We start from the raw sequence: 23,127 nt of genomic DNA, 5'->3' as shown, positions 1-23,127 counted from the left end.
GCTCATATTCAGCTGACTATCAACCATCACTCCCAGGTCCTTCTCTGCCTGGGAGCTCTCCAACCACTCATCTCCCAGCCTGTAGCTCTGCTTGGGGTTATTGTGCCCCAGGTGCAGGACCCGGCACTTGGCCTTATTGAACTTCATACAGTTGACCTCAGCCCATCAGTGCAGCCTATCCAGATCCTCCTGCACAGCCTTGCTACCCTCGAGCAGATCGATACAGGCACCTAACTTGGTGTCATCTGCAAACTTACTGAGGGTGCACTCAATGCCCTCATCCAGATCATCGATGAAGATATTAAAGAGGACCGGCCCCAGCTCCGAGCCCTGGGGAACGCCACTAGTGACTGGCCTCCAACTGGATTTGACTCCATTTACCACGACTCTTTGGGCCCGGCTATCCAGCCAGTTTCTAACCCAACGATATAGAGGCAGTGAAACTGTATTCTGTACAGAGCTCAGAACATAGCAAGTATTTTATCATAGAATCATAGAATTACAGAATGGTTTGGATTGGAAGGGACCTTAAAGACCATTTAATTCCACCCCATCCTGCCATGGGCAAGGACACCTCCCACTAGGCCATGTTGCTCAAAATCCCACGCAACCTGGCCTTGAACACCTCCAGGGATTGGGCATCTACAATCTCTCTGAGCAACCTATTCTAGTGCCTCATCACCCTCATAGTAAAGAATTTCTTCTTTATATGTAATTCAAATCTACGCACTTTTATTTTAAAGCCATTACACCTTGTCCTGTCACTATACTTCCCACCTTTCCTATAGGCCCTCTTTAGGTACTGGAAGGCCACTATAAGGTCTCCCCAGGGCCTTGTCTTCTCCAGGCTGAATGACCCCAGCTCTCTCAGCCAGTCTGTGTAGGAGAGGTGCTCCAGACCTCTGATTATCCTTGTGGCCCTCCTCTGGACATGCTCTAATAGGTCCATGTCCTTCCTACATTGGGTGCCCCAGAGCTGAATGCAGTACTCCAGGTGGGGTCTGCAATGCAAGGGGGGAAAACCACTTCCCTTGATCTGCTGGTCATGCATGTTTTGATACACCTCAGGATACAATTGGCTTTCTGGGTGGCAAGAGCACACTGCCAGCTCACGTCAAGCTTCTCATCAATTAACACCCCCAGGTCCTTCTCCTCAGGGCGGTTCTCAACCCATTCTTCACCCAGCCTGTATTTGTGCTTGGGATTGCCCCAGCCCAGATGCAGGACCTTGCACTTGGCCTTGTTGTACTCCATCAGGTTTGCACAGGCCCACCTCTCAAGCCTGTGCAGGTCCCTCTGGATGGCATCCCTTCTCTCCAGTGTGTTGACCACTCTACACATCCTGGTGTAACTGGCAAACATTCAGAGGGTGTGCTAAATCCTACTGTCCATGTCACTGACAAAGATGTTAAAAAGTGCTGGTCCCAATACTGACCCTCAAGGAACACCACTCGTCACTGATCTCCACAAGAGATGCTGACTGCAACTCTTTGAGTGCAACCATTCAGCCAATTCCTTACCTAGTGAGTGTTCCATATGTCAAACCTATGTCTCCAATTTAGAGACAAGGATATCATGGGGGACAGTGTCAAATGCTTTGCATAAGTCCAGGTAGATTGCATCAGTTGCTCTTTCTCTATCCATCAGTGCTGTAACTCCATTGTTGAAGGCCACCATATTTGTCAGGCATGATCTGCCCTTAGTGAAACCATGTTGGCTGTCACCAGTCTCCTCCTTATTTTCCAACATTTTCCTTTTTTCCCTTTTTAAAAATGGGGTTATGTTTCCCCTCTTCCAGTCATCTGGAACTTCACTGGATTGCCACAACTTCTCAAACATGATGGACTTTGACTTAACTTCATCCACCAATTCCCTTAGGACCTGCAGATGCATCTTCTCTGGTCCAATGGGCTTGTGCACCTTTAGATTCCTTAGATGGTCTCAGACCTGATCTTCTCCTACAGTAGATGGATTTTCATTCTCCCAGTCCCTGCCTTTGCCTTCTGTGACATGGGCTGTTTGTCTAGAACACTTGGTGAAGACTGATGCGGATAAGTCATTGAGTACCTTGGCCTTCTCTGTGTCCCAGGTAACCAGGTCTCCTCTTTCCTTCTGGACAGGGCCCACAATTTCCCTAGTCTTCCTTTTACCACCAACATATGGAAACTTTTCTTGTTGCTCTTGATGTCCCTGTACAAATGTAATTCTAATAGGGCTTTAGCTTTCCTAACCTGATCCCTGGCTGCTCAGATGATTTCTCTGTATTTCTCCCAGGCTACCTGTCCTTTCTTCCACCCTCTGCTATGTTCTGAGCTCTGACCGCCCTTCCACCCTTTTTTCTGCTTGAGTTTAAGGAGCTTCTTGTTCATCCATGCAGGCCTCCTGGAGTTTTTGCCTGACTTCCTCTTGTTGGGATGCATCACTCCTGAGCTTGGAGGAGGTGATCCTTGAATAGTAACCAGCTTTCTTGGTCCCCTCTTCTCGCCAGGGCTTTGTCCCATGGTACTCTACCAAGCAGATCCCTGAAGAGGCTGAAGTCTGCTCTCCTCAAGTCCAGAGTAGTGAGCTTGCTGTGCTCCTTCCTTGCTGCCTTCAGGCTTACAAACTTTGCCATTTCATTGTCATTTAGCTTTACTTTCCCCACTGCCCCTTGTTGTTGGTGAGGAAGATTTCATACTAGAGAGGACGCTTTATGAAGTTAATTGTGTACTTGAAAGAGTGGACTGGGTTTCTGAAGTGACTTAGCTCATCATAGTTTGATTACTCTTAACTGTTTATGTTTTGGTGAAATTCTGTGCTAAACTAAAATAAATCTTTGCACCCACAGAAAGATAAAGCAGCAGTATTCAGACCATATTCCATTTGCTTGTTTCATATAATTTGCCATGAATGCAAAGGTCATGAACTGCCCCAGAACAAGATGAAGAGATTGAAACTGAGTTGTTGAACTGTAACCAGAAGATTTTTCCCTACTTTTAATGCATTGGAAAGTGAAGGCCCAGCTCCCTAATTAAAATGTTTATCAGGGTGACTGTTTATTGTATTTAGTTGCATAAACATGCCTGGCACCTGTGATAGCTGCCCACACATATTAAAATCAATATTTTTTTTTTTGTCAATATTTAAAAAATCTACCCTGGCAAAATATTTTGAATTCAATATGTACTTTGTGGGAAAATCCATGAACTCTATGCAAAGGTCTATGTTGCCAGTTTCAAACCTACTAGATGTAAACTTATCTGTGAATTGCTTAAAAACAACCCACAAAAGTCTGTCCATAAAGACTTAAAAAAGCAGGAGCTTAGTTATTAAGTCTTATGCATTTTATTTTCCAGAATGGAGAGGATTTTTATTTTTATTTTTTTCATGTTGGATATCCAGCTTTCTTTGTCTGAAGAACAAATGTGGTGAATCACGTAGTGATGCTCTGTGTGTCATTCTATTAATCCGCTGATATTTTTCTTCCCTTTTGAACAGACTAAACTCACAATGACGTTCCTTAATAGGTAGTCTTACTCATTTTTAAGACCTGTATTTTCCTAGTATTGTCATTTAAATAGCCGTGCATTTCTGCCCTTAGAATGTTAGGTGACATGATTTTATTACCAGCACGCTCTTTAATTTAATTGACATGTTTTATCAGCTGCATATGCTGGAGCCATCTGTTTATGTTTTTCTTTTATTATCGGAACTAAAAATATAGCCATAGTAAATCTTTGTTTTAGCTGAGTCTAAATACTATTTCCTCAATACATTGTAACAAGCAATTTCCATTAGCCACCTGGCTGGCAAGGTGACTTAGTCTCTGACAGGTCTTTGTTAGAAATCAGATAAATTTTGGCCAACTACTTCTTACCCCTAAAACTATCAGTCTTCATTTGCACTACTGAATATTTCATCAGTATCTCATGTTCTTAGTGCCACTTTTATTTTTGGATCTTCTTTCCCTTCTGCCCTACTGGAGTTTTCTATGTTCTTCATTTCAATGTTCAATTAATGTGTAAGACTGTACCCTCACAGTCTGCAGAGACAGACCAATCATCAACAGTTTGGGAAACTAGAAATAGCTTTTATTCTATTAATGTACATTCTCTGCAGTTTTCATAGAAAATATCTTTACCACATGCGGTTCTTAGCAAAGTGTGTGCTGTGAAAACCCATATTGTAGAACAGCAATGAATTCCTAAAATAAAGATGTAAATTGCTGCTTTACTGTCATGTTGCACAAATAGACAAGATGGGCAATATGACCTGATGACTTCTCTTGTGCTGCATAAATATGGGAAAAACATGAATGAGCGGCTAAGTTACCCTGCTTGCATGATGGGGATGCGTGATTACTTTTACAAATATTTTTGGAAAGCAGAGGGGGCTTACCCTGCTGTTGCTTATGAATCTTCTTCCACCCCAAGAGGCATCTCTCACTGACAGAGCAGCACTGTCTCTCCTCTTCGGTTTCCTCCCTACATATCTAGGGTTCAGCTAGTTAAGCTAAATCATCATCTCTGCTTGTATTTCAGAAGAGAGTCTTCAAAGGTTCAAAAGAGCTCTTACTTCTTGATCTTGACTAGTTAAATGTCACGCTCACGAGCAAGCTTTGTCATAAAAATAGGTTGATAGAATAAAGGTCTTGATTCAACTTGCTCTTTGGTAATCAGGAGTCATGGAAAAGAGTCTGTGGCAGCAAGGTGTGAAAATGTTAACTGTTTGGTCACACATTTGCTTCCAAAGTTTATGTATCAAAATAAATGTGAAAGCAAAATGCTGGAGGCCCTCTGTTCCACTTTCATCCCAGGAAAACTGGAAGGAAAAAGGCTTGTGAGGGGTTGAATAGATCCCCTCTGAAAAACAGAATTGAGACATTCAATTCTGACCCCCAATATTCTCTTTCAAAAAAAGGGATTGCCTACCACAATATAAATGCAAGGACTCTATTGAGAAAAATTACAGTATTTTATAAAATTTAGCTTGGTAGTAATTTACATATATAATTCTAGTCTAAAATCTTCCAGTTTTCTATTTTCCAAAGCATTAATTTAAAGTAAAAATTAAGCTTCCTCTATTTGTGGATGCTTAAATCTTGCTTAAATTTTCAGGATGATGAAGAGCAGAGAGGAATGAGAAGAAATATGCTGTCCTGCAGAATTATATATTTGGATTCAATATATTCCTAATATTATTAATTGTTAATACATGGTATATTTTCTAGGGAAGGTGGGCAATTGTATAAGAGTAATAAAACCCAACTCATTTTTTAAAAGCTTTCAGAACTATTCAAGATTAAAATGAGCATGAAATATTAGAATATATATACATTTGCATTTTTGGTCTTTTAATGTTTGTAACACACACTATGTATTTCCAAAATGTATACAGTAAAAAAAAATTTTGTTCACAAGGGTTGATTTTGACTAGGATAACTATATAGACAAATGTGCCAGCATCATTAAATAGTTGTGTTGTTTGTGCATCAGCTTTTATTCTCTCTCTATAACAAATTTAATGTCCTGTATACAATAGAGATTAATGACTAGTACCTCTCTATATCAAGTCTTTGAGGACACCCTCCTTTTTCCAGGTACGCTTATTATTTCTTATAGTTATGTTTTGATGTTTTAGTACTCGGAGACACAGAATCATAGAATCACAGAATATCCCAAGTTGGAAGAGATCCACAAGGATCATCAAGTCCAACTCCTGGGTCCCAAAAGGACCACCCAAGAAATCAGACCATGTGTCTGAGAGCATTGTCCAAACACTTGAACACAGCAGGCTCAGTGCTGTGACCATTGCCCTGGGGAACTTGTTCCAGTGCTCAGCCATCCTCTCAGTGAAGAACCTTTTCCTAAGACAAAGCCTGAACCACCTCTTTCTCAGCTTCAAGCCTTTTTCTCAGGTCCTATCACTGATCACCAGAGAGAGGAGATCAACACCTGCCCCACCTTGTGAGGAAGATGTAGACCACGATGAGGTCTCCCCTCAGTCTTCTCTTCTTCAGGCTGAAGTCATATAGATAGTAAGATGAGATAGTGAGTCATATAGAATGGGTAAGGGGGGTGATTTGGCTCTGCTGTCTTGAGCTATGTCACTCATTTTATTTAAATTCTGCCAATCAAGCAGTAATGTAGGGTGAAATGTGGTTCAATATCAAATTTTCCAGACTTTTTTTGCTAAGATTTCTCTTGCTAAGACTGTTGAAATAAAGGCTATAAGAAATTAATGCTATCTTCCTGAAAAGACATTACGATTTTCATTCCAATATTGATAAAGATGCTGTTTATGTAATCTAAAGATGGAATAATAATGGAAACATGAGTTTTTTAAGCTTTATTTTTTTTTTTATCTTTTTAGGGGCAGCACTTAGAAAAACTATGAAAAAGGCTGCATTCCATTTAAATTAATCGACAAATGTATTTGTACAATATGTATTGCAGCAAGCTATGTTCCAGCTTGCAAACTATCCTAGCATGGTTTGCTTTTGATGCTGTTGTATATGTTGTGTATTTTTTTCTAACCCTTTCATAGTCTGCATTTTTTTTGTCACTTGGGTTAAATATAACAGTAAATAAAGCTGAAGTTTGAGGTATTTGTAGTGCAAAAGTGTTGCCCAATATGTAATTGCATGAATGAATATGATAAAAATATATATCTAAGGTGATTTTATGGGAAGCAGAGGTTCCCTTTGTAACAGCCTGTTTATGACCCTTATCTATTTAAAAGGTAATTGCTCAAGCACTAAGAGATGTTATTGGCTTTAATTGCTTTGCAATATCTATTTAAAAGCTCTTGCTGGTGATCAAATTTCCTAATTCTTCATTGCTTTTGGGTCATGAATGTTCTGAAGATGGAAATTAGAACACTATTTGTATTATACTTACTTTTATATAACAAAAAAATGATGCTAGTGACTTTTGGAGCCTTTGTGACGTGTAGTTGCCAGAATATTCCATAATGTTTGCAAAAACTTGGTGCACTCTATGGATAACTAAATATTTTTATCTGAATCACTAGAAAATTAACTGAATGTTTTGCATTCATTTTTCATCTGATTATTTAAAACTGAAACTTATGGGGTGGCATTCCTTGTTAGAAATATCTCTTCTTTACAGAGGTTACATGCATGCTAGATCTAAATTCAAGCATATGATGGAGATCTATAGATCTTCCATTCTCTTTATAACCATAACTGCTATACGTTGGTAGACATGAATTCCTTTAAATAAGGGAAACACCCAAATTTAACTGTACATAAATATATATTCCTAAGGCATGTTTCAGTACTTGTCTCTTGCTGAAAAAGCAGACATTTATGGGAGCAGAGATCACTGATCTAGCCTGCTGCCAGTTAATGTACTTAGAAGCATGACATCACTGATGATAATTTTAACATAGATAATTAATTTTTATGAAGATTTTTTTTTTTTTTTAAATCAAGTGGAAGGGAAGCAATATTATGTCAAGGAGATACCAATAAAACCAGAGGGGTCAAGTTTGTATTTGCACTCCTGAAATATTTTCTTGGGCTTAAAAATTTCACTTTCTCTTTATGCATTGCAATGCATCTTTGTGTTTTAAAGAAGATAGAGTGAATTTCAAACCATGAATTTCAAACCTTTGATTAGAGACTTTCTTCTAAATAGTTTCAGTGTCTTCAACCAGTAGGGATTTATGAATCACTTAGAGCTCACAGAGCGGAGCTCCTTCAGTAAACAGAGAGAACCAAACTTTCTGATGGGAGTATTGTGCATGTCTAGCTGCAAATACTAAGTGGAGAGTTACCTGAATGACTTTCTGCCTGGTATCTACATTCCACTTCTTGCTTCTCACATCCTTCACAGTGCTTTATATAGGGAAGAGCCCCTGGAGGGCCACAGGGCTCTGCTTTCCACACAGTTCTCATCAGTGAGGTATGAAAATAGCATTACTCGGTCTGCACTTAGGATCCTGCTGGCAACAGTTTTAGGATTGACCTCAAAAGTAAGAAAATAGGATTGTCATCTTAATGCACCTCCACCATGTCTGCAGGGCAGTGGATGGCACAAGGTCATCTGGTTTAAAAAGTGTTTTAAAAAGTCCTGCATGGTTCAGGGTTGTGTCCTACAACAAGAGAGTTAATGTAGTATAACAGGATACTTGCAAATAATTCCAAGGAGCTAATAATTGGCTTTGGTTCTTACAAAATTACACAGCAGGAAGAAATGCTTTATTTAGATTGAGCAAGATGGCTTATTCTGGGATTTCAGTATTTTTGTTTAAATTTATTTCATTTTATGATGAAACATAAATATAATTGTGGTTTGAATTGCGTATCATGTTCTGGCAGCAGTGGTTTGAGAGAAACAAAGTTTATGGGGGGAAATGATTTTTTTTATTACTGTCTTGTGAAAAAAAAAAGAATATCAACAACAAAAAACAAACAAAAAAAATCCAGCAAAAACAACAGACAAGATACTGGGCATGCTGACTCTTCTTTAGGCCTGAAATAGAAGTACCCATCTTCAGGCAATGTACAGTTCAGGAATAATTACTTAAACATTACCTTATCTATGTTAACCTATTAGAGGATTTAAGAGGAATGATTAGCACCAATGGCAGGAGAGAGGGAGAAAGAAAGGATTGTAATTCTTCATAAAGCCAATATATTGATCCAGTCAGTAAAGGGGAGCATTATTCAGTCATCAAATTGAGAACATTTTTCAGGAAGTGGCTGGTCCATCTCTGAGATCACAGCCCTTGAGGGGGACCTTTGAAATACATCCAAATGACAAATCAGAGGATTAAAAGTCATAACTCTAATCACTACTGAAGATCCCGAATTCTGAGAAAGCATTCAGCTTTAGGCAAATTACAGTTATTTACGTACATCCCTTGCCTCTTGGTTTCTTAGTGTTCCATGTTTGCTTATTCTTTCTCTGTCCTTTGGTCCCACAGACATGTTAAAAGCAGATCAATAGCATTATCAACTCTCACCTTGCTAATAACTCTTTCTCTACAGGTATTAATCATGCCTTTCTTTCAAAAGAAGCAGTTATACAATAAAGTGGAAGTATAAACAGTTTTCCCCAATCAAAACTCAAGTTGCGTAGCTTTGAAGGTTGCTACTGACTAAGATTTGGTGTTACTAGAAAGCTTGCCTGCTGTACTTTTTGGCTCTACACCAGTTGCCTAATGAAATCTTTTATGTTTCCTTACAAACCTCATTTGACTTACAAGTTGTGTGTGTTTTTTTTAAATAATTTATTTTATTTGCTAAAAATATTAAATGAAATTAATAAACATTTGCAAATATTTCCCAGGAGAACAAATATACATTTTCTGGTAAATGTAATATTAGACTAAAAAGCAGAATAATTCAGCTCTACTTGTGAATTCAGAAGCCAGCTGCATTGATCTTCTTTCTCAGTGTCTCCCTAACAGATCAGACACATTTAATTATAAAAAGAACTCAGGAATATTTTAGTTATTGATGCATGGTATACAACCAGGTCGAGGTCTGGACATCTCTCACAGCTGTTTCCAGGAAGAAGAGATAGATCTGTCCTTCAGGTTATGGGAAGTGGAAGGGGAATTGCTTATAGTCACTGACAGTTCCCAGTTGAAATAGAAGGCTCAATGGGAGGCAATCACAACCTTAAGGGATCTCTGGTTTTGTAAGCAGTCAACCAGTGCCAGGGTTGGCTTGACATTGCCAGTAACTTCTCTTGAACTGCAGGACCAGCACAATTAGTGGGAAAAACTGAGCAGAAAACAAGAATATTAGGCAAAGATGCTCATTGAAAAACAGTTATACTTTAGACTTGCTCGTGTTTTCAGTTTTTGACTTAAATTGATTTTATTTATAACGTACTGATGGTTGGGTAATGTCTCCTGAATTTCACTCTCTCCTTTTCTTTAACCATAGATTCCTGTGCTTCTCAACCTGAGTAAAGATCCTGACGTTAACTTGCCTATGAAGCCATTAATCTTCTCGTTGGCCATGGGTGCATGCCTTGGAGGTAAGAGCCTATGCAAGAAAGCTAACATGAGGCAATAACTTTGAAATTATGATATGTATTAACTAGTTCAAATACGTCCAATGATTTTGTTATGCAAAACATAGGGCCTCGTGCAGCTCCTTTTGACTTCAAAGGACTCCTGGATAAGGATCCCAGCCACTGTCTGCTGCATAAACTACAATAGGATTTTTGCAGTCTGTGTTTGAAGATGGTATCTGCATAAAGTACAAACACACAGAGCAGCAGTCCAGATGGTGCTTCTGGGGTTCTGACCTTTTGAGAGAGAAAATACAAAGATACGTTTAGCTTCCAGAGCAGAGGCCCATCATTGTTCATTGAAAAGGTACATAAAATGTATAATAGCTGAGATCTGAAGGCTTGATTCAGGGTCTATTGAAGTCACTGGGAGGTTTTCTAGCTTGCTTACAGAACTGGGTTGACTATCCATTTGCTGGCCTATTTAGCACTCCTTACTCTGTGGAAGATCTCACTGAAATATTTGGGAAATTTACCTCAAATAAAGAAAGCTAATAGCCATTCTTCTAATACCCATATTGGTGTTAACTTGGGATTTCTTGTATTTGTCAGTACACTACCATAAAACAAGCAGATGGCTTCATGACTTCATTTATTTATTTATTTTTAGTTAAAAATCTATCATGTTTCCACAGTAGGTCCAAGATTTCCACTCTATTTGTTATAACAACAAAGAAGAATAGCAATCCGGTAGTTTTTAAATTAATGTTTATACTGGATTACTCTATGTTCTACTAATAGCTTATGAAAGTGTTTTGATGCAAACAGCAAGTGTACTAAGTACAATTGAAATGTATAAGCTTTTAATGAGAAGTAGAGTTAGCATTGTTTTTAACTAGTGAGAGATTTAATGCTAATTACATTGTATTGGTCTGTGTTCTGATCCATAAATATTTAGACAGTTAGGTTAAATAACATTAAAATGGATAGTATTCTGCAATGAATCCACCCCTTCCTACCTCTGAAATCCTCCAAATAGTTTCCTTTACTTTATGGAGATTAAAACCAAAACCAGTTTTGTGTTTAATACAAGTTCTGGTTTGTTTATTTAGCTAAGTGATTGCTAGTACAAGTGACCTTAATACCTAACAAAGATTATAATGATGTAATTTACAGATTGAATTTTAAGAGCGTGTTGCAAAGACAGGTCAATTTATACCAAACAAGAGTTATTCATTTTAGGAATGTCTTTTTGTACTCATCATTACTCATTATATTGTGACTTTAATCGGCAAATCTGTTCCTCTTTAAAACCAGTGATTTGAATAATCAGCATGTCTTTATATAGATGTTTGCCATAAAATATCATCTTTCTTCTCAATTTGCTAATCATCAAAGATACTGATTTCATTAAACTTTCAGATATTTAAAAAAAAAAAAAAAAAAAAGCATAAGGTATGTAAAGTTGGCCAGATTACACTGACATATTCTGAGTGGGAAGCACTTCACCAGCCTTGGAGCCTTTACTGTATTATCTTTCATCTTTAGAAACATCAGTTGATATTCCTAAAGTATCAGTTATTGTATTAACCCAAATACCTTTAATTTGATTTTTGAAGGGCTGCTGGGATTTTAACACAGACTTCTGTGTGTATGCCATATGAAACAACAATAACAATATAAGCAGTACCATAAGCGTTGTTTGAATTCAAGGTAGTAGAGATACATGTACATAGGAAGTTCTCACGTATTAAAATAGACTACATATAAGTACTCTGATAAAAAGTTAGAGCATTATCATTGTTTGTGAAAGCTTAAATACTCCAAATAGTACTCTATTAGGATAAAGCTGAGTGAATTATGACTTATACTGGCAAAGGTCTCATGAGAATGTTAGTCTGAAGGTTAATATAGTCCTGACTTTCCCTTTTCAAAACCAGAAGCTAATGGATGGCAGTTTATTCTTAAGAAAATATTTTACTTTGAAAAATCTCATAAACCCTCAAAAAGTGGAAGAGAAGGAGCTTTTTAAAAGCAAACAAAACCCAAACCAACCAAACAAAACCCAACCAACCAGCCAACCAACCAACCACAACAACAACAACAACAACAAAAAACACATACCAAAACAAAAAATTCATATGGCCTTTAAAATTATTTCCAAAATAAAGGCTTATCAGCACCGAAGTGATATGAAAGAATCCTCAGGATCTAATCTCATTTTGTAATAGGAAACTGAAAATTATATCATTATTGTCTGATGCCTAAGGCAAAAGATTTTATCTTATTGCTCCTTATGCAACCAAAGGAGTTTGACAAACAAGACATTTTGTAAAAGTGCCTGATTAAATAATACATTAAAGGCATAGATTTCAGAGGTTGTTGTTTACTACATAATACACAGCTTCTGTACTTGTAATTGGATGGTGTTTCTTGGGTTCAGGGTAAACACTGCCGTATGCTTACGTGACCATGAAGGGAACATTATCATTTGTGCTCATGTTGGAAATACTGTGCAACATGTTGTCCTGGAAAATTTCCAGTGGGTACAATTTTTCTACTGTCACAAACTGCACAGCCACCTACTGTTTTGGAAGATGATGGGATGAGAAAAGACTGTAATTTTCTTTCATTGCTTTAGCTGTTGTCCTGGAAATGAAAGGATTGAATCAATCTCAAGCAAGATAGAGAGACCTTTGCCAGTATAACTACCATATTGTTGTCATCTTCACCAGTGTCTCCCAAAAGAAAGCTGCTGCTATTAAATTTCTGTCTTTCATGGCATTGGGTTCAGAGATAAGGAGTAACTGAAAATAGCACAGATGATCCTTGTTCTGTAAAATGTGTATCTGGAAGTGAGAAGGAATGAAAAAATCCTGTCTCTTAATAAAGAAAGCCAACAAGACTGGTGGCCATTGGCAGTTCCTGGTGAGGTGACCACAATTTTGAAACCTTTCGGTCTTCCACAGAATTTGCAGCTCCATTCTGGCAGAAATTTTCTTGGTCAGGTCAGGTTAATCTTATGCAGTTAAAAAGTAAACATAGTAAATTGCCAGGAGATCTAGTTCTGGAAATTTAGAGCTAGATTATCTCTAAGATATTAAAGATAACACAATTATCTTTAAGAATTTATATGAAGTTGTAAATTAGGAGTCTTGCTGCCCTGGGCTCCTTGTTTTGTGCTGGGGAGACTGGCATTTCCAAGAGGCAGATGTTTACTCATCCACTGAAAATGTGAGACATTCTCTGCAGAGTATGTAGGAGCCCTTAACGTACAGAAATTCAGGAGCTCAGAGGGATATCCAAAGATAAGTCAAATGAATTCTGGCCTCAGGGCCTCCTGGTTTGTCAATTTTTCTGAACGCTGAATAGCCCTATTAGCTCATGTCTGTCTGGTCATTAATGGTCAGGATGTCTATGCAATAGATTGAAAAATTGTATTGCTTACTTTTTTTTTTTTTTTTAATGTATTATCTGCCAGTATTTCAATTGTGCTTTGACTATGAGGGAAAGACAACAATAAGTTTAAAATAAACTGAAGGAAACAAACAAGGAAATAGCTTCAGTCATTTTCTGCGGTGTTCTGGTGTTCTGACAAATATATTCATATTTCTTTTTCAGGAGATGACATTGAATAAAGCTTTATTCATTAATGCTTCCTATTCTAGTACATGATGAAATTATGGTATCTCTTGAGACTGAGATGTACATAGGCCTTCCAACAGTGTGTAGAGAATGCTGCTCTGAAATTTTGGAGCATAAATGAAGATTGCTAGTTCCAGCAATTTCAGAACAGGAGGAGCTTTAATCGTGTAGATTTTATTGATTTATAAGTTGTAAAATAACAAGAAATATGGATTCAACTCAATTTGAGTAAGTGCACAGTCAGAAATGCACCTGTTAAGACTGTTCAATTGTGTAGGACTAGATTCTTTAGTGAGCTGAAGAGGTTATAGCTAAGACATTGCTTGAAAGGATTTTGTACATTTGACATTTGTACAGCTGGCATTTATTTGTCTTTTTATCTCTCTCTCTCTCTTTTTTTTTTTTTTTTTTTTTTTTTGATTCATAAAACGTACGTTTGCAAAAAGAAGAAAAAAAAAGCTTGAGTTAAAAGTTGACTGAAATCATACTTGAAAGTCACTAGCATTTGAGTTCTCTGTTGCTAGTGTAAGAAAAGTATATATCTGCTACAGTAAGTACTCCAGTAGTCTAAAGGGAGCATTTTCTGTGGCTTATAGTATTGTGCTATTTTTTTTCTCAGTATATTTTCCTGGAGGACAACACCTGAAAGTTGTCTTTGTCATAATTCTGCTGACAGAGGCAAGCTCTAGGATGCATACAGCTGTATTGTTCTTGCAAGCTTGGTTGTACCTTGAGAAAGGAGGCGAAAAGAGCATTTTTCTTCTAACCTTACAGGGTCAAAACCCAGGTGTGACTAATATCCATTATCCACAGGACAATTACAGCTATTAAAAGACTGAAACCCACACTGCAACTAAAAAAGTTGGATTTCTCTTGGTGGTTCAATGCTGTAGCTGTTCTGTCTCTTGGCAAGCCTCTTTACATGCCTGATGCAGATTGGACCATGCACAGTGGAGACTTACTCATTTATTATTCCCACTGATTCTGCTCAGTAAAATCCTAAACTAGCTGTAAAGCTTCAGGCACGGTGAAGCTATAAATCTAGAAATATTGTTTATATTACTAAATCAACCCTGCTTCTTTGCAATATGAGGGAAAAGTAAAAGCCTTCAATAAAACATTAAAATATATAATTCTTAATTAATATTATGAAAATAGCACCTCTGTAGATCCTTTTGAAGTTCAATTATAGTTGCAACAGATCACATTTGTTTAAGGCTTTTCAATTTGAAATGTTCAAAAAGTATGCCAAAATCCAAAGTGAAAACACAGCAGTTGAGGCGTACTACTCAGCAACTACTAGTTGAGTACTCACCAACTGCTAGTAGGAGTACTACTACAAAATTAATTGTTGTATACAATGGAATGTAATTGAAACTGTAGGAAAAAATAATCTGTTGAGAGAATATATTTACCTAAGCTTGAATTTAGCCAGGATGCTGATATTGCAAGTTTCGGTTGTTTCTAAAGGTCAATGGAGTCTTTTGAGGATGTGAAATCCTGAGGTTCAGTTCTATGTCTGTGGGTGAGACACCTCTGACTTGGTTAATTTTTTTGTTGCTTGTTATACAATTTATAATCCAAATAAAAACTAGGACCATAGGGAATCAATGAAAGTAATATGTGATCTTTCAAAAGGAAAAGGCTGCTACTGCTCTTGATTTTAAAAGGCAGGCAAGACAAATGAGGAAATTCAGTAAGTGTCTCAGTTTTAAAGATCTGTGTGGTGTTTAGCAGTATTATACCTTTAAATTTTACATATCAAGAAGCAAATACAGCAGGTGTTTTATATATCTTATCCTAATATCTAATTTCCTTTCTGAATATACTTTACATTGTTTCTGTAGTGTTTGCTGTAATGGAAAGAAGTAATTTGGACTTTAAACAATGACTCCAGTAAATGGTAGTACTGTTTGCTTTTTCTTAATGAAGATCTCTCTTCAGGTATTAACTGAATGTTTCATTTTTGTTGTAGCCCTAAGAGCAGTATCATCAGATATGAGCACAAGAAATCTTTTCTCTGCATCAGTATTCAAGTGTCCAAAATAATCTCATGCTGTTTTATGAAACAGACAAGACCTTCAACCTCCTATAAAAATCCAAGTGCTGTTTTTCTTAGCTTTTTCATGACATTCAAACTCTGGGGCATCTTCACACTTTTTCGGTATGAAGTTCTGCTTAAAGGCCAGCAATGCTTTAAAGTCTGTGATGTGAGAGCCAGGCTCATTACCAATGTACCTGCAGCTAGAGGAGATTCTCTAATCTTTAAGATTACTGAAGATAATCCTCTGTGACATGGAAGAAATAGAGAATAAAGCTGTGAATGTAAAATGTAAAAACAGCTAAACCTCAATGTGTACATTTGATGGACATATCGATGTCTGTATTAAGGAAATATCAGAGGCCTGCTTGGCTTTAAGACATTGAGTTAATACGGAATCAAAAAACATATTGAACCCAGTCAGTTTTTCTTAGCAAGGCCATTTTTCTAAGCTTGAAAAGAGTTATCTTGGCAGACACATATATATATATCTATGTATGCATGTTATTAAGGGTAAAATATGAAGTATATGGGGTAGAGGACATGCTATTTCATGTCATCTGTACTGATGAGGATTTATAGTTCAGATGGTAAATCTTAGATTTTAAAATGGAAAGGAGAAGAATATGTATGTAATATACAGAATTCAGTAGTATTCAAAAGTAATTTTTAAAAAGAATTTGCACCAAACATAAGCTCACTTCATAAAAATGCTTACATTGCTGATGAATTTGAAATGATCGTATTGTTTTCAATCTGTGTAAAATAATTGCTTGCTAAAGAGTTCTGCAAATTAGAGAAAGGTTAATGATCAGTGCTGACAGCAGAGATGACATCGAAGACTCCTGCAAAGCAGAGTTTTGTTTAATTTTATTTCCTTGCTTTGTGCATTTATCTATCATAAATTATGAAGGGTTCTTCTTAGAAGCCTTGACCATTTCTATTTTTAGAATAATATAGAATATTTAAACTCATTATTTTGTATTACTGAGTCACTGCAATATGAGAATACAGACTCTACACAGCTGTCAGCAGAAGAGGTATATTCAGTTAGAAGGTAGCATTTGGGCTATCAGACATAACAAGAAAAGGAAGCTATAGCAAGCTTTGAAACTCTAAGCGTAGAAGATAATACTGGCCTCTCCTTCTCTTTCTCCTCTCCTCCTTCCACTCTCACTGCAGGCACTTTCCAGACAACACACCTTTTTTTTTTTTTCTTTTTTTTTCTTTTTTTCTGGAAAATAAATAACGTGCTGCTTGCAGCAGTGTTGAGTGGTGCAAAAGGAAAATAATATCTCTGTCTCTGATATAATTGATTTATAGTGATGAATCAGATAATCAATCAGACACTCTGTGTGACACTAAAGAAAGTTATACTGGTACCCTTATTACCTATACATATATTAATATCTGCAGCACAATTGCAGTTAATACACCTAAAACAAATAAGGGTAATGAGCAGGAGTTGTGAACTCTTTTTAAGCAAGGCACTTGAATCGTAGCAAAGCGTAACAGCTAAGCTCCAATTGAAAGTCAATTTGTGTAAAGATGGAATCTGAATTTTAAGCACTGAACATTCTAAAATAACTTAATGGAGGGACATTTAGTTTTGAATAATATTACATTGTTCTGCTCACCTCTGAAGTATAAAGTTGAATAATATACTTTTATTTTGATATTCCTATGGAACTATTTTTCAACATTTGGTCCCTAGTGGTGCCATATGTGGAGAAGCTGTGAAATTGAGCAGACAATTTAAATGTCAGTATCTAAAAATTAGAGAGAGAAAAAAAAGTGTAACCTGGGATTTGTGTGCCCAGGAAAATTTTAACTTTTACTGTCATAGAAGAAAGAAAACAATGAGCACTGAATAAAGTAATAGTTACAGCAGCTTTACAGCTGGCAGAACAGTAGTAGTAGTAAAGTAGGACAAAGTTCACATGATTCAAGATGTTGAATTGAATGGTTAGGTCAATGAAGCCTTTGGAAAAATTAACTCAAAACTGTGATTCACCTTCAGTGTTTTCCCTGTAAATTTCACATCTAGGCAATTGGACAGAAATGTCCAATTCAACATGTTTCCAAACAGGTAAAATTAAAATAAGTAAATAAATAAATATTGTATAATTGAAGTCTGTGACATATAACTATGTTCAATGAGTTCATGCAGGCCTTTTCTCCTTACTGCTTATGAGCTGAGGATTCTGGTTATTGTAAGGATTGGTAACAGTTTACATGGCCTTAATTCTTTATCTCTTTATTGATTGCAAATTTGATTATCCAGGGCTTGTTTATTTTTACTCATAAACAATATTAAAAGATATTCAAGAGTTGTACACCCTTAAGACATGAATATAAGTGGCTCTGTTTAATGAGGCAAATCTGGATTAGATTAACGTGAAACAGAAAATTAGTGAAAGCTGTGAAGGTTGTCACCTATAAGGGTAATCAAAATTATAACTGTTCAGTGTTCAGTTCTGTAACCAGGTTTGTCACATTTGCTCGGGATGTGCTTTGAGTATAGAAATGACATGCTATGGAAAGAAAGCCACACACTTCAGTCTGCTTATTCTTAACTGAATTAAGTGCATGGAAGACTGCATAGTTTTGAAAACGTATGGAAAACAAGGAGCTGGCTTCCTTCAGTAGGTTTTGTGTAGACACTATAATGAGATTGTTTACAGCAAAAAGCAGGTCTGAGAAACCTCATCCTGAAATTATTCATGATTCTGTGGTGAACTCCTGGCTTCAAAATAAGAATATTTGCCTGGGACAAAGCAGTACACAGAACTGTGCCTGTGCAAAACTGTGCCTTGCATAGATGTTTGTCCAAGGCTAAGGGTAAATCTGCTTTCATGGCTTATGTTGAGTGCTGCATATGTCTTTTACTGTGGCTACAGGACAGTGATTTTTAGCTTTGCAATTGAAATAATTGGATTACAGAAAAATGATAAACACTTTTCTCTACTGGCACATGGCTAAATAATAGCCTTAGCTCAGCAGTTGTTATGAAAGCAGTGTAGTCTTTTTGCTTCTGCATTAGCTAGCCAGAGATATAGGGAAGAGAAAATGCAGAAAGTCTGTTGGTTAAGTCCATGTGTAGCTTGCTATCTGCTGTTAGGCCATGTGGAGAAGTGGTGTGTTAAGGACAGAAAAAAACAAGACCTTTTTTTTTTTTTTTTTTTTTTTTTTTTTTTTCTCTCAGAAAAGAGCAATCCTCTTTTAAACTTGCTGTTGCACAAGGTACGATCTCCTTTATATTCTGAGAAACCATTTTTATGAAGGCTGTTCATGCCAGGCGAAATAGCTTTATTGGTGATAATCCCTTTCCTTTGATTTCTTGGTGCTTTGAATAAGAAACACAGATTCTGCCAGACACTTTGAGGGTGATTCTCCAGGCAAACATATTAAGAGTGCAGCAGACCCAAGGGTTAGGTTTTTCTTCAAGGGCAATACCAAAGACTCCTAAGAACTGATGGTACTTGGATGTAATAGATGTGCTGCTACCAAGTAAAACCAACAGCTGAGAATGAGGTTTAAAGTGAGAGGAAACATTACTGATGTAAACTGTCTCTCCCTTTGCTTATTATGGTTCTTCCCCAATTTCCCAGCTCCTTCCTTTGGTAAGATTAATCAGTTCTCCCCAAAGTATTTTTCAGTGCATTGCAGATTGTAGCCACGTGGATGAACTTTGTTTACCAAGGCAGAGGCCTGCTGAGCCAGGGAGGTGCATTAGATATGGTATACCAGTTCTAGGCTTGAATTTAGTAGTCTCTACAGGGCTATATCAGAGTGTAATAACTGTGAACACTGTGTTGAGAGGAAGTAGTGCAAATGGAAGTAAAAGGCTGGAAGAAGCTGGTCTGTTAGATACTGCAGGTATCAAATCAGACTTACCAAACTCTCTCAACATCTTCCCACTTGTTTCTCTAAGCTGGATTGATATAGAAAGACATGTTTAAATAAGTAGGTTTTGGTTTTGGATATTTTATAAATGAATTTATTTTAAACTACAACTGTTGAATACTTTCTTGTACTTGATTTTGCATTCCCTAAATATATTCAAAGTAATTTGCTGTGAGAAAAGATATTTTTATGTCACCTTTTCTAGACAGAAATGTTCAAAGACCTTCTACTGTGCTTCTGAAATAATTGTGCAAAGCTAGGGCATGTCCATAGAAAAATGATCAATGATCCATAAGGATTCCTTCATTATTTTCTTCTATATAGCCTGCATAGCATTGGCACTTTAACTGACATGTCTGGATCTTTCTATGATCACACATCAAAGTGAATATATATGTATATATTTTTTGCATTAAGAAAAAATATTTTATTGATTTCATGGTTATGAATTGTTAAGCATAATTAGCATTGACAATAATGACTGCAGTATACCAAGAAAAAAAGGCAGAATAGGTATGAAAGATAATATTTATGGTTTACCTCAAACATATCACCTACTATGGACATTAGAAATATTGCATTTAATTCATTGTAATGAATATAGTTTCTTGATAACTATATGCTCTGTGATAAAGGATGAGTTACGGTAGTCATCAAAACTGATATACTGGTTATTACGGTGTTGTACTTTGATACAGTTGACCAATGTGCTATTACAGCTTGAGCATACAAGCAAATAGGATTCTTTGCTATGTTTTTTTTAGATTAATTATTCTTAAGATTGAAGATGAAGTGATGATGAGTTGAAGATTCTGTGAAAGCCTAGAAAATACTTATTCTTCATTTGCATCAATTTGAACAAATTTAATGTGTATAGGTTCCCATGTACATGTATCTAGACTTGACTTATCTGTGATTCAGAGGTCATGGTTTCATTATTTCACTGCTCAGTTAAATGCCTGCCATTGAGATGGATGTTCCTTGGAGGGGAAACAAAAGTTTGCTTTGGTTGTTAATTTCAGTGCGGTTCTTTGAAGCCTGCTGAGCCAATACCTAATTAAACTGTACACACATTCTGAACGAATGAAAAAGAAATACCACTTCTTTCAGATAACATTTAAGGTGATGATTTCTCCTCAAGTGAAATCTACTCAGGGAAATCAATTCAATGCTGAACCAGAAACTCTTTCCATAATACCTCATTATTTGAAGGCATTACTGTAACACATGTACAGTATTGAAGAGAGTGTGCTGTTTGGAGATCTTGGCTGTATCTTGTCACAGTCATGGGACACGTATAGTTTCATTCCTGTTTCCTTAATTTGAAACCAGAGATATATTCCTTGTCTATAGTAATATTATTCTGATGGTGATGTCTAATTGCACTACATGTAGAGCAGAAACCTCTTATGAAATGTTTGGAGGCTGAAGACTAGTGATTAGCTTTGGAATTGAAAATTATTTAAGTGTTCCTGCCTGACTTCTCTAATAACTTCAGCTGTATTAACTTGCTCTGTTTTTGTATTAAGTCACGTGCTTTGTGTTTTGCCTTTGTTATGCGAAAGCCTACCAGGAATTCTGGTGTTCTAAGTTCAATTTAATATCTCTGAAGTATTAAAGTAACTAAAATACACTTTTAGTCAAAGACAGGACAAGGGAAACAAGCTCAGTTGCCTTGGAAGGTCAAAGCCTTAAAAACAGCAAGTAGGAGGCAGCTCACCTAGCATAGCTCCTGAGGGAGCAGAAAGAGATAAAGAAAAAAGAGATATGCAGTTCTCTCAAGAAGACAGATGTGCTTTATAAACATGCACATTTATAGACATTTATAAACATGTACACAAAGGCATTTTTTGCCTTTGCATTTTCCTCTCGTAAGGGGACCTGTATAATGTAATTTGTTGAAGTTCAGTAAATAAAGGTATTTTCTTCCATTTAATAAAGAAACATTATGGTTTGGCAAACAAACTTTATAACTATGGTGATCCTTTTGACTTCAGTAAATACATGTGAAACAGATCTAGTCTCTTCCATTGTCTGACTTTTCTATTTATTAAAAAAGCAACACAAAACCCAACCAGCAATTAGTTATCATATATATATATAAAAGACATTAATTTGTCAATGTCAAGCCTGTGAAGGGAAAAAAAGCATCCATTTTTCTTAACATCCTCAAATGTTAGTTGAAGATATTGCTGCAAAATTCTGTTTTCTTCCCTGTGCTATCTCATCCTTTGTTTTCAGCTCATCTGATGACATCTTATTGTATAAGGAACAAAAAAATCAGCAAGTTTATCTGAATGCAAGTCTCTGGTGTCACTTTGATGACTGTTAGATTGGTGTTATGTTCCTATTTTCCTGGCTTATGTAGAGTTAGAGAATGATACCAGGCTTATCTCTGAAAGCAAGGAACTATTTATAGGATGTAGAAATACTGTCTGTATGTTTCTTTTCAAGTCTATACAACAGAAATTGATTTTTTTTTTTTTAAATTTATTTTTTCTAACTGGTACATCTAAGGACTTTAGGACAGAATAAACACAAGAAAGGTGAGAAACAGAGCATGACTACAAACCAGTATTTGTTTTCTGAACTGCAGGTAACGGGACATTGATTGGAGCATCTGCAAATGTTGTTTGTGCAGGAATTGCTGAACAGCATGGTTACGGCTTCTCTTTCATGGAGTTTTTCAGGTAAATTTTAAACTTCTTTCTTTAAATGTGTCTTTTTTTTTTTCTTTTTTTTTTTTCTTAGACACACAGTGGATCCTCCAATGAGAAAATCTATTGAATAGGTCTATAAAATAGATTTGTTTCTTTACTGTAAGGGTGACAGAGCACTGGGGTTATGGAGTCTCCTTCTTTGGAGATATTCAAAACCTACCTGGATGTGATTCTGTGCAACATGCGTTAGGTGACCCTGCTTGGTAGCAGGCTTGGACCAGAGGTCCCTTCTAACCTTAGCCATGCTGTGACTCTGTGTTCCTAATTTGTTTTTGGGAACTGAAATGCCAGCACAAGGCTGCTCATGTAATTTTTATGTAGTGTGGATAGAGTGTATAAAGGTGTTGTGATTACATTGAAACCCTGGGAGAAGGTGGGATGCCCCAGTTCAGACTGAGTAGAACTTCACAATCCCCTTAAGTAAACTGATTTATCTAAAGGCAATTACTATTTTTTTTGGCCACCTGCTCAGCAGCTCTAAGTGAAAGTGAAATCAATGGTCAGTAGCAGCTCAAGTTGTTGTTTAATACTGGTTCAATTATTAATTAATAATTGTTTAATAACAACAAGGGAACAACATGAAGTTCTGTTGGGGGAAGTTCAGGCTAAATATTAGGAAATGGTTCTTCACCGAGAGTCTCTAAATCAAGTCTTCACAGGCTTAGGGTAAGCAGATACAAAGATGTTTAAAGTGTAACCAGTCCTTTCAGCATTATTCACTGGAATTTACTCTTTGGAAAAACTGAAGATGATATTCAGACGTTCTGAAGTTACCTTCTTTATGTATACTTTCAGTGGAAATAGTTACTGAGGAAAGCTGTGGTAATTGTGAGGAAAGATGGGA

General features: G+C 36.6%; 1 protein-coding gene across 1 annotated transcript in view; it reads left to right on the top strand.

Annotated features, from left to right (window-relative positions):
- OCA2 (OCA2 melanosomal transmembrane protein) overlaps positions 1–23,127 on the top strand; it is a gene marked incomplete at its 3' end in the record, with an annotated part of 212,861 nt that overhangs the window by 153,260 nt on the left and 36,474 nt on the right. Inside the window, exons 22-23 of the mRNA XM_084297206.1 lie at positions 9,902–9,995; positions 22,160–22,253. Of these exons, the coding sequence (XP_084153332.1) occupies positions 9,902–9,995; positions 22,160–22,253 (188 nt within the window). The remainder of the gene's footprint in view (positions 1–9,901; positions 9,996–22,159; positions 22,254–23,127) is intronic.

This window comes from Netta rufina (assembly GCF_964035555.1).
Source record: "Netta rufina genome assembly, chromosome: 1".
Classification (NCBI taxonomy): Eukaryota; Metazoa; Chordata; class Aves; order Anseriformes; family Anatidae; genus Netta; species Netta rufina.
Note: the sequence above shows the minus strand (reverse complement) of the source record. Positions and strands in the feature narration are given on the sequence as shown.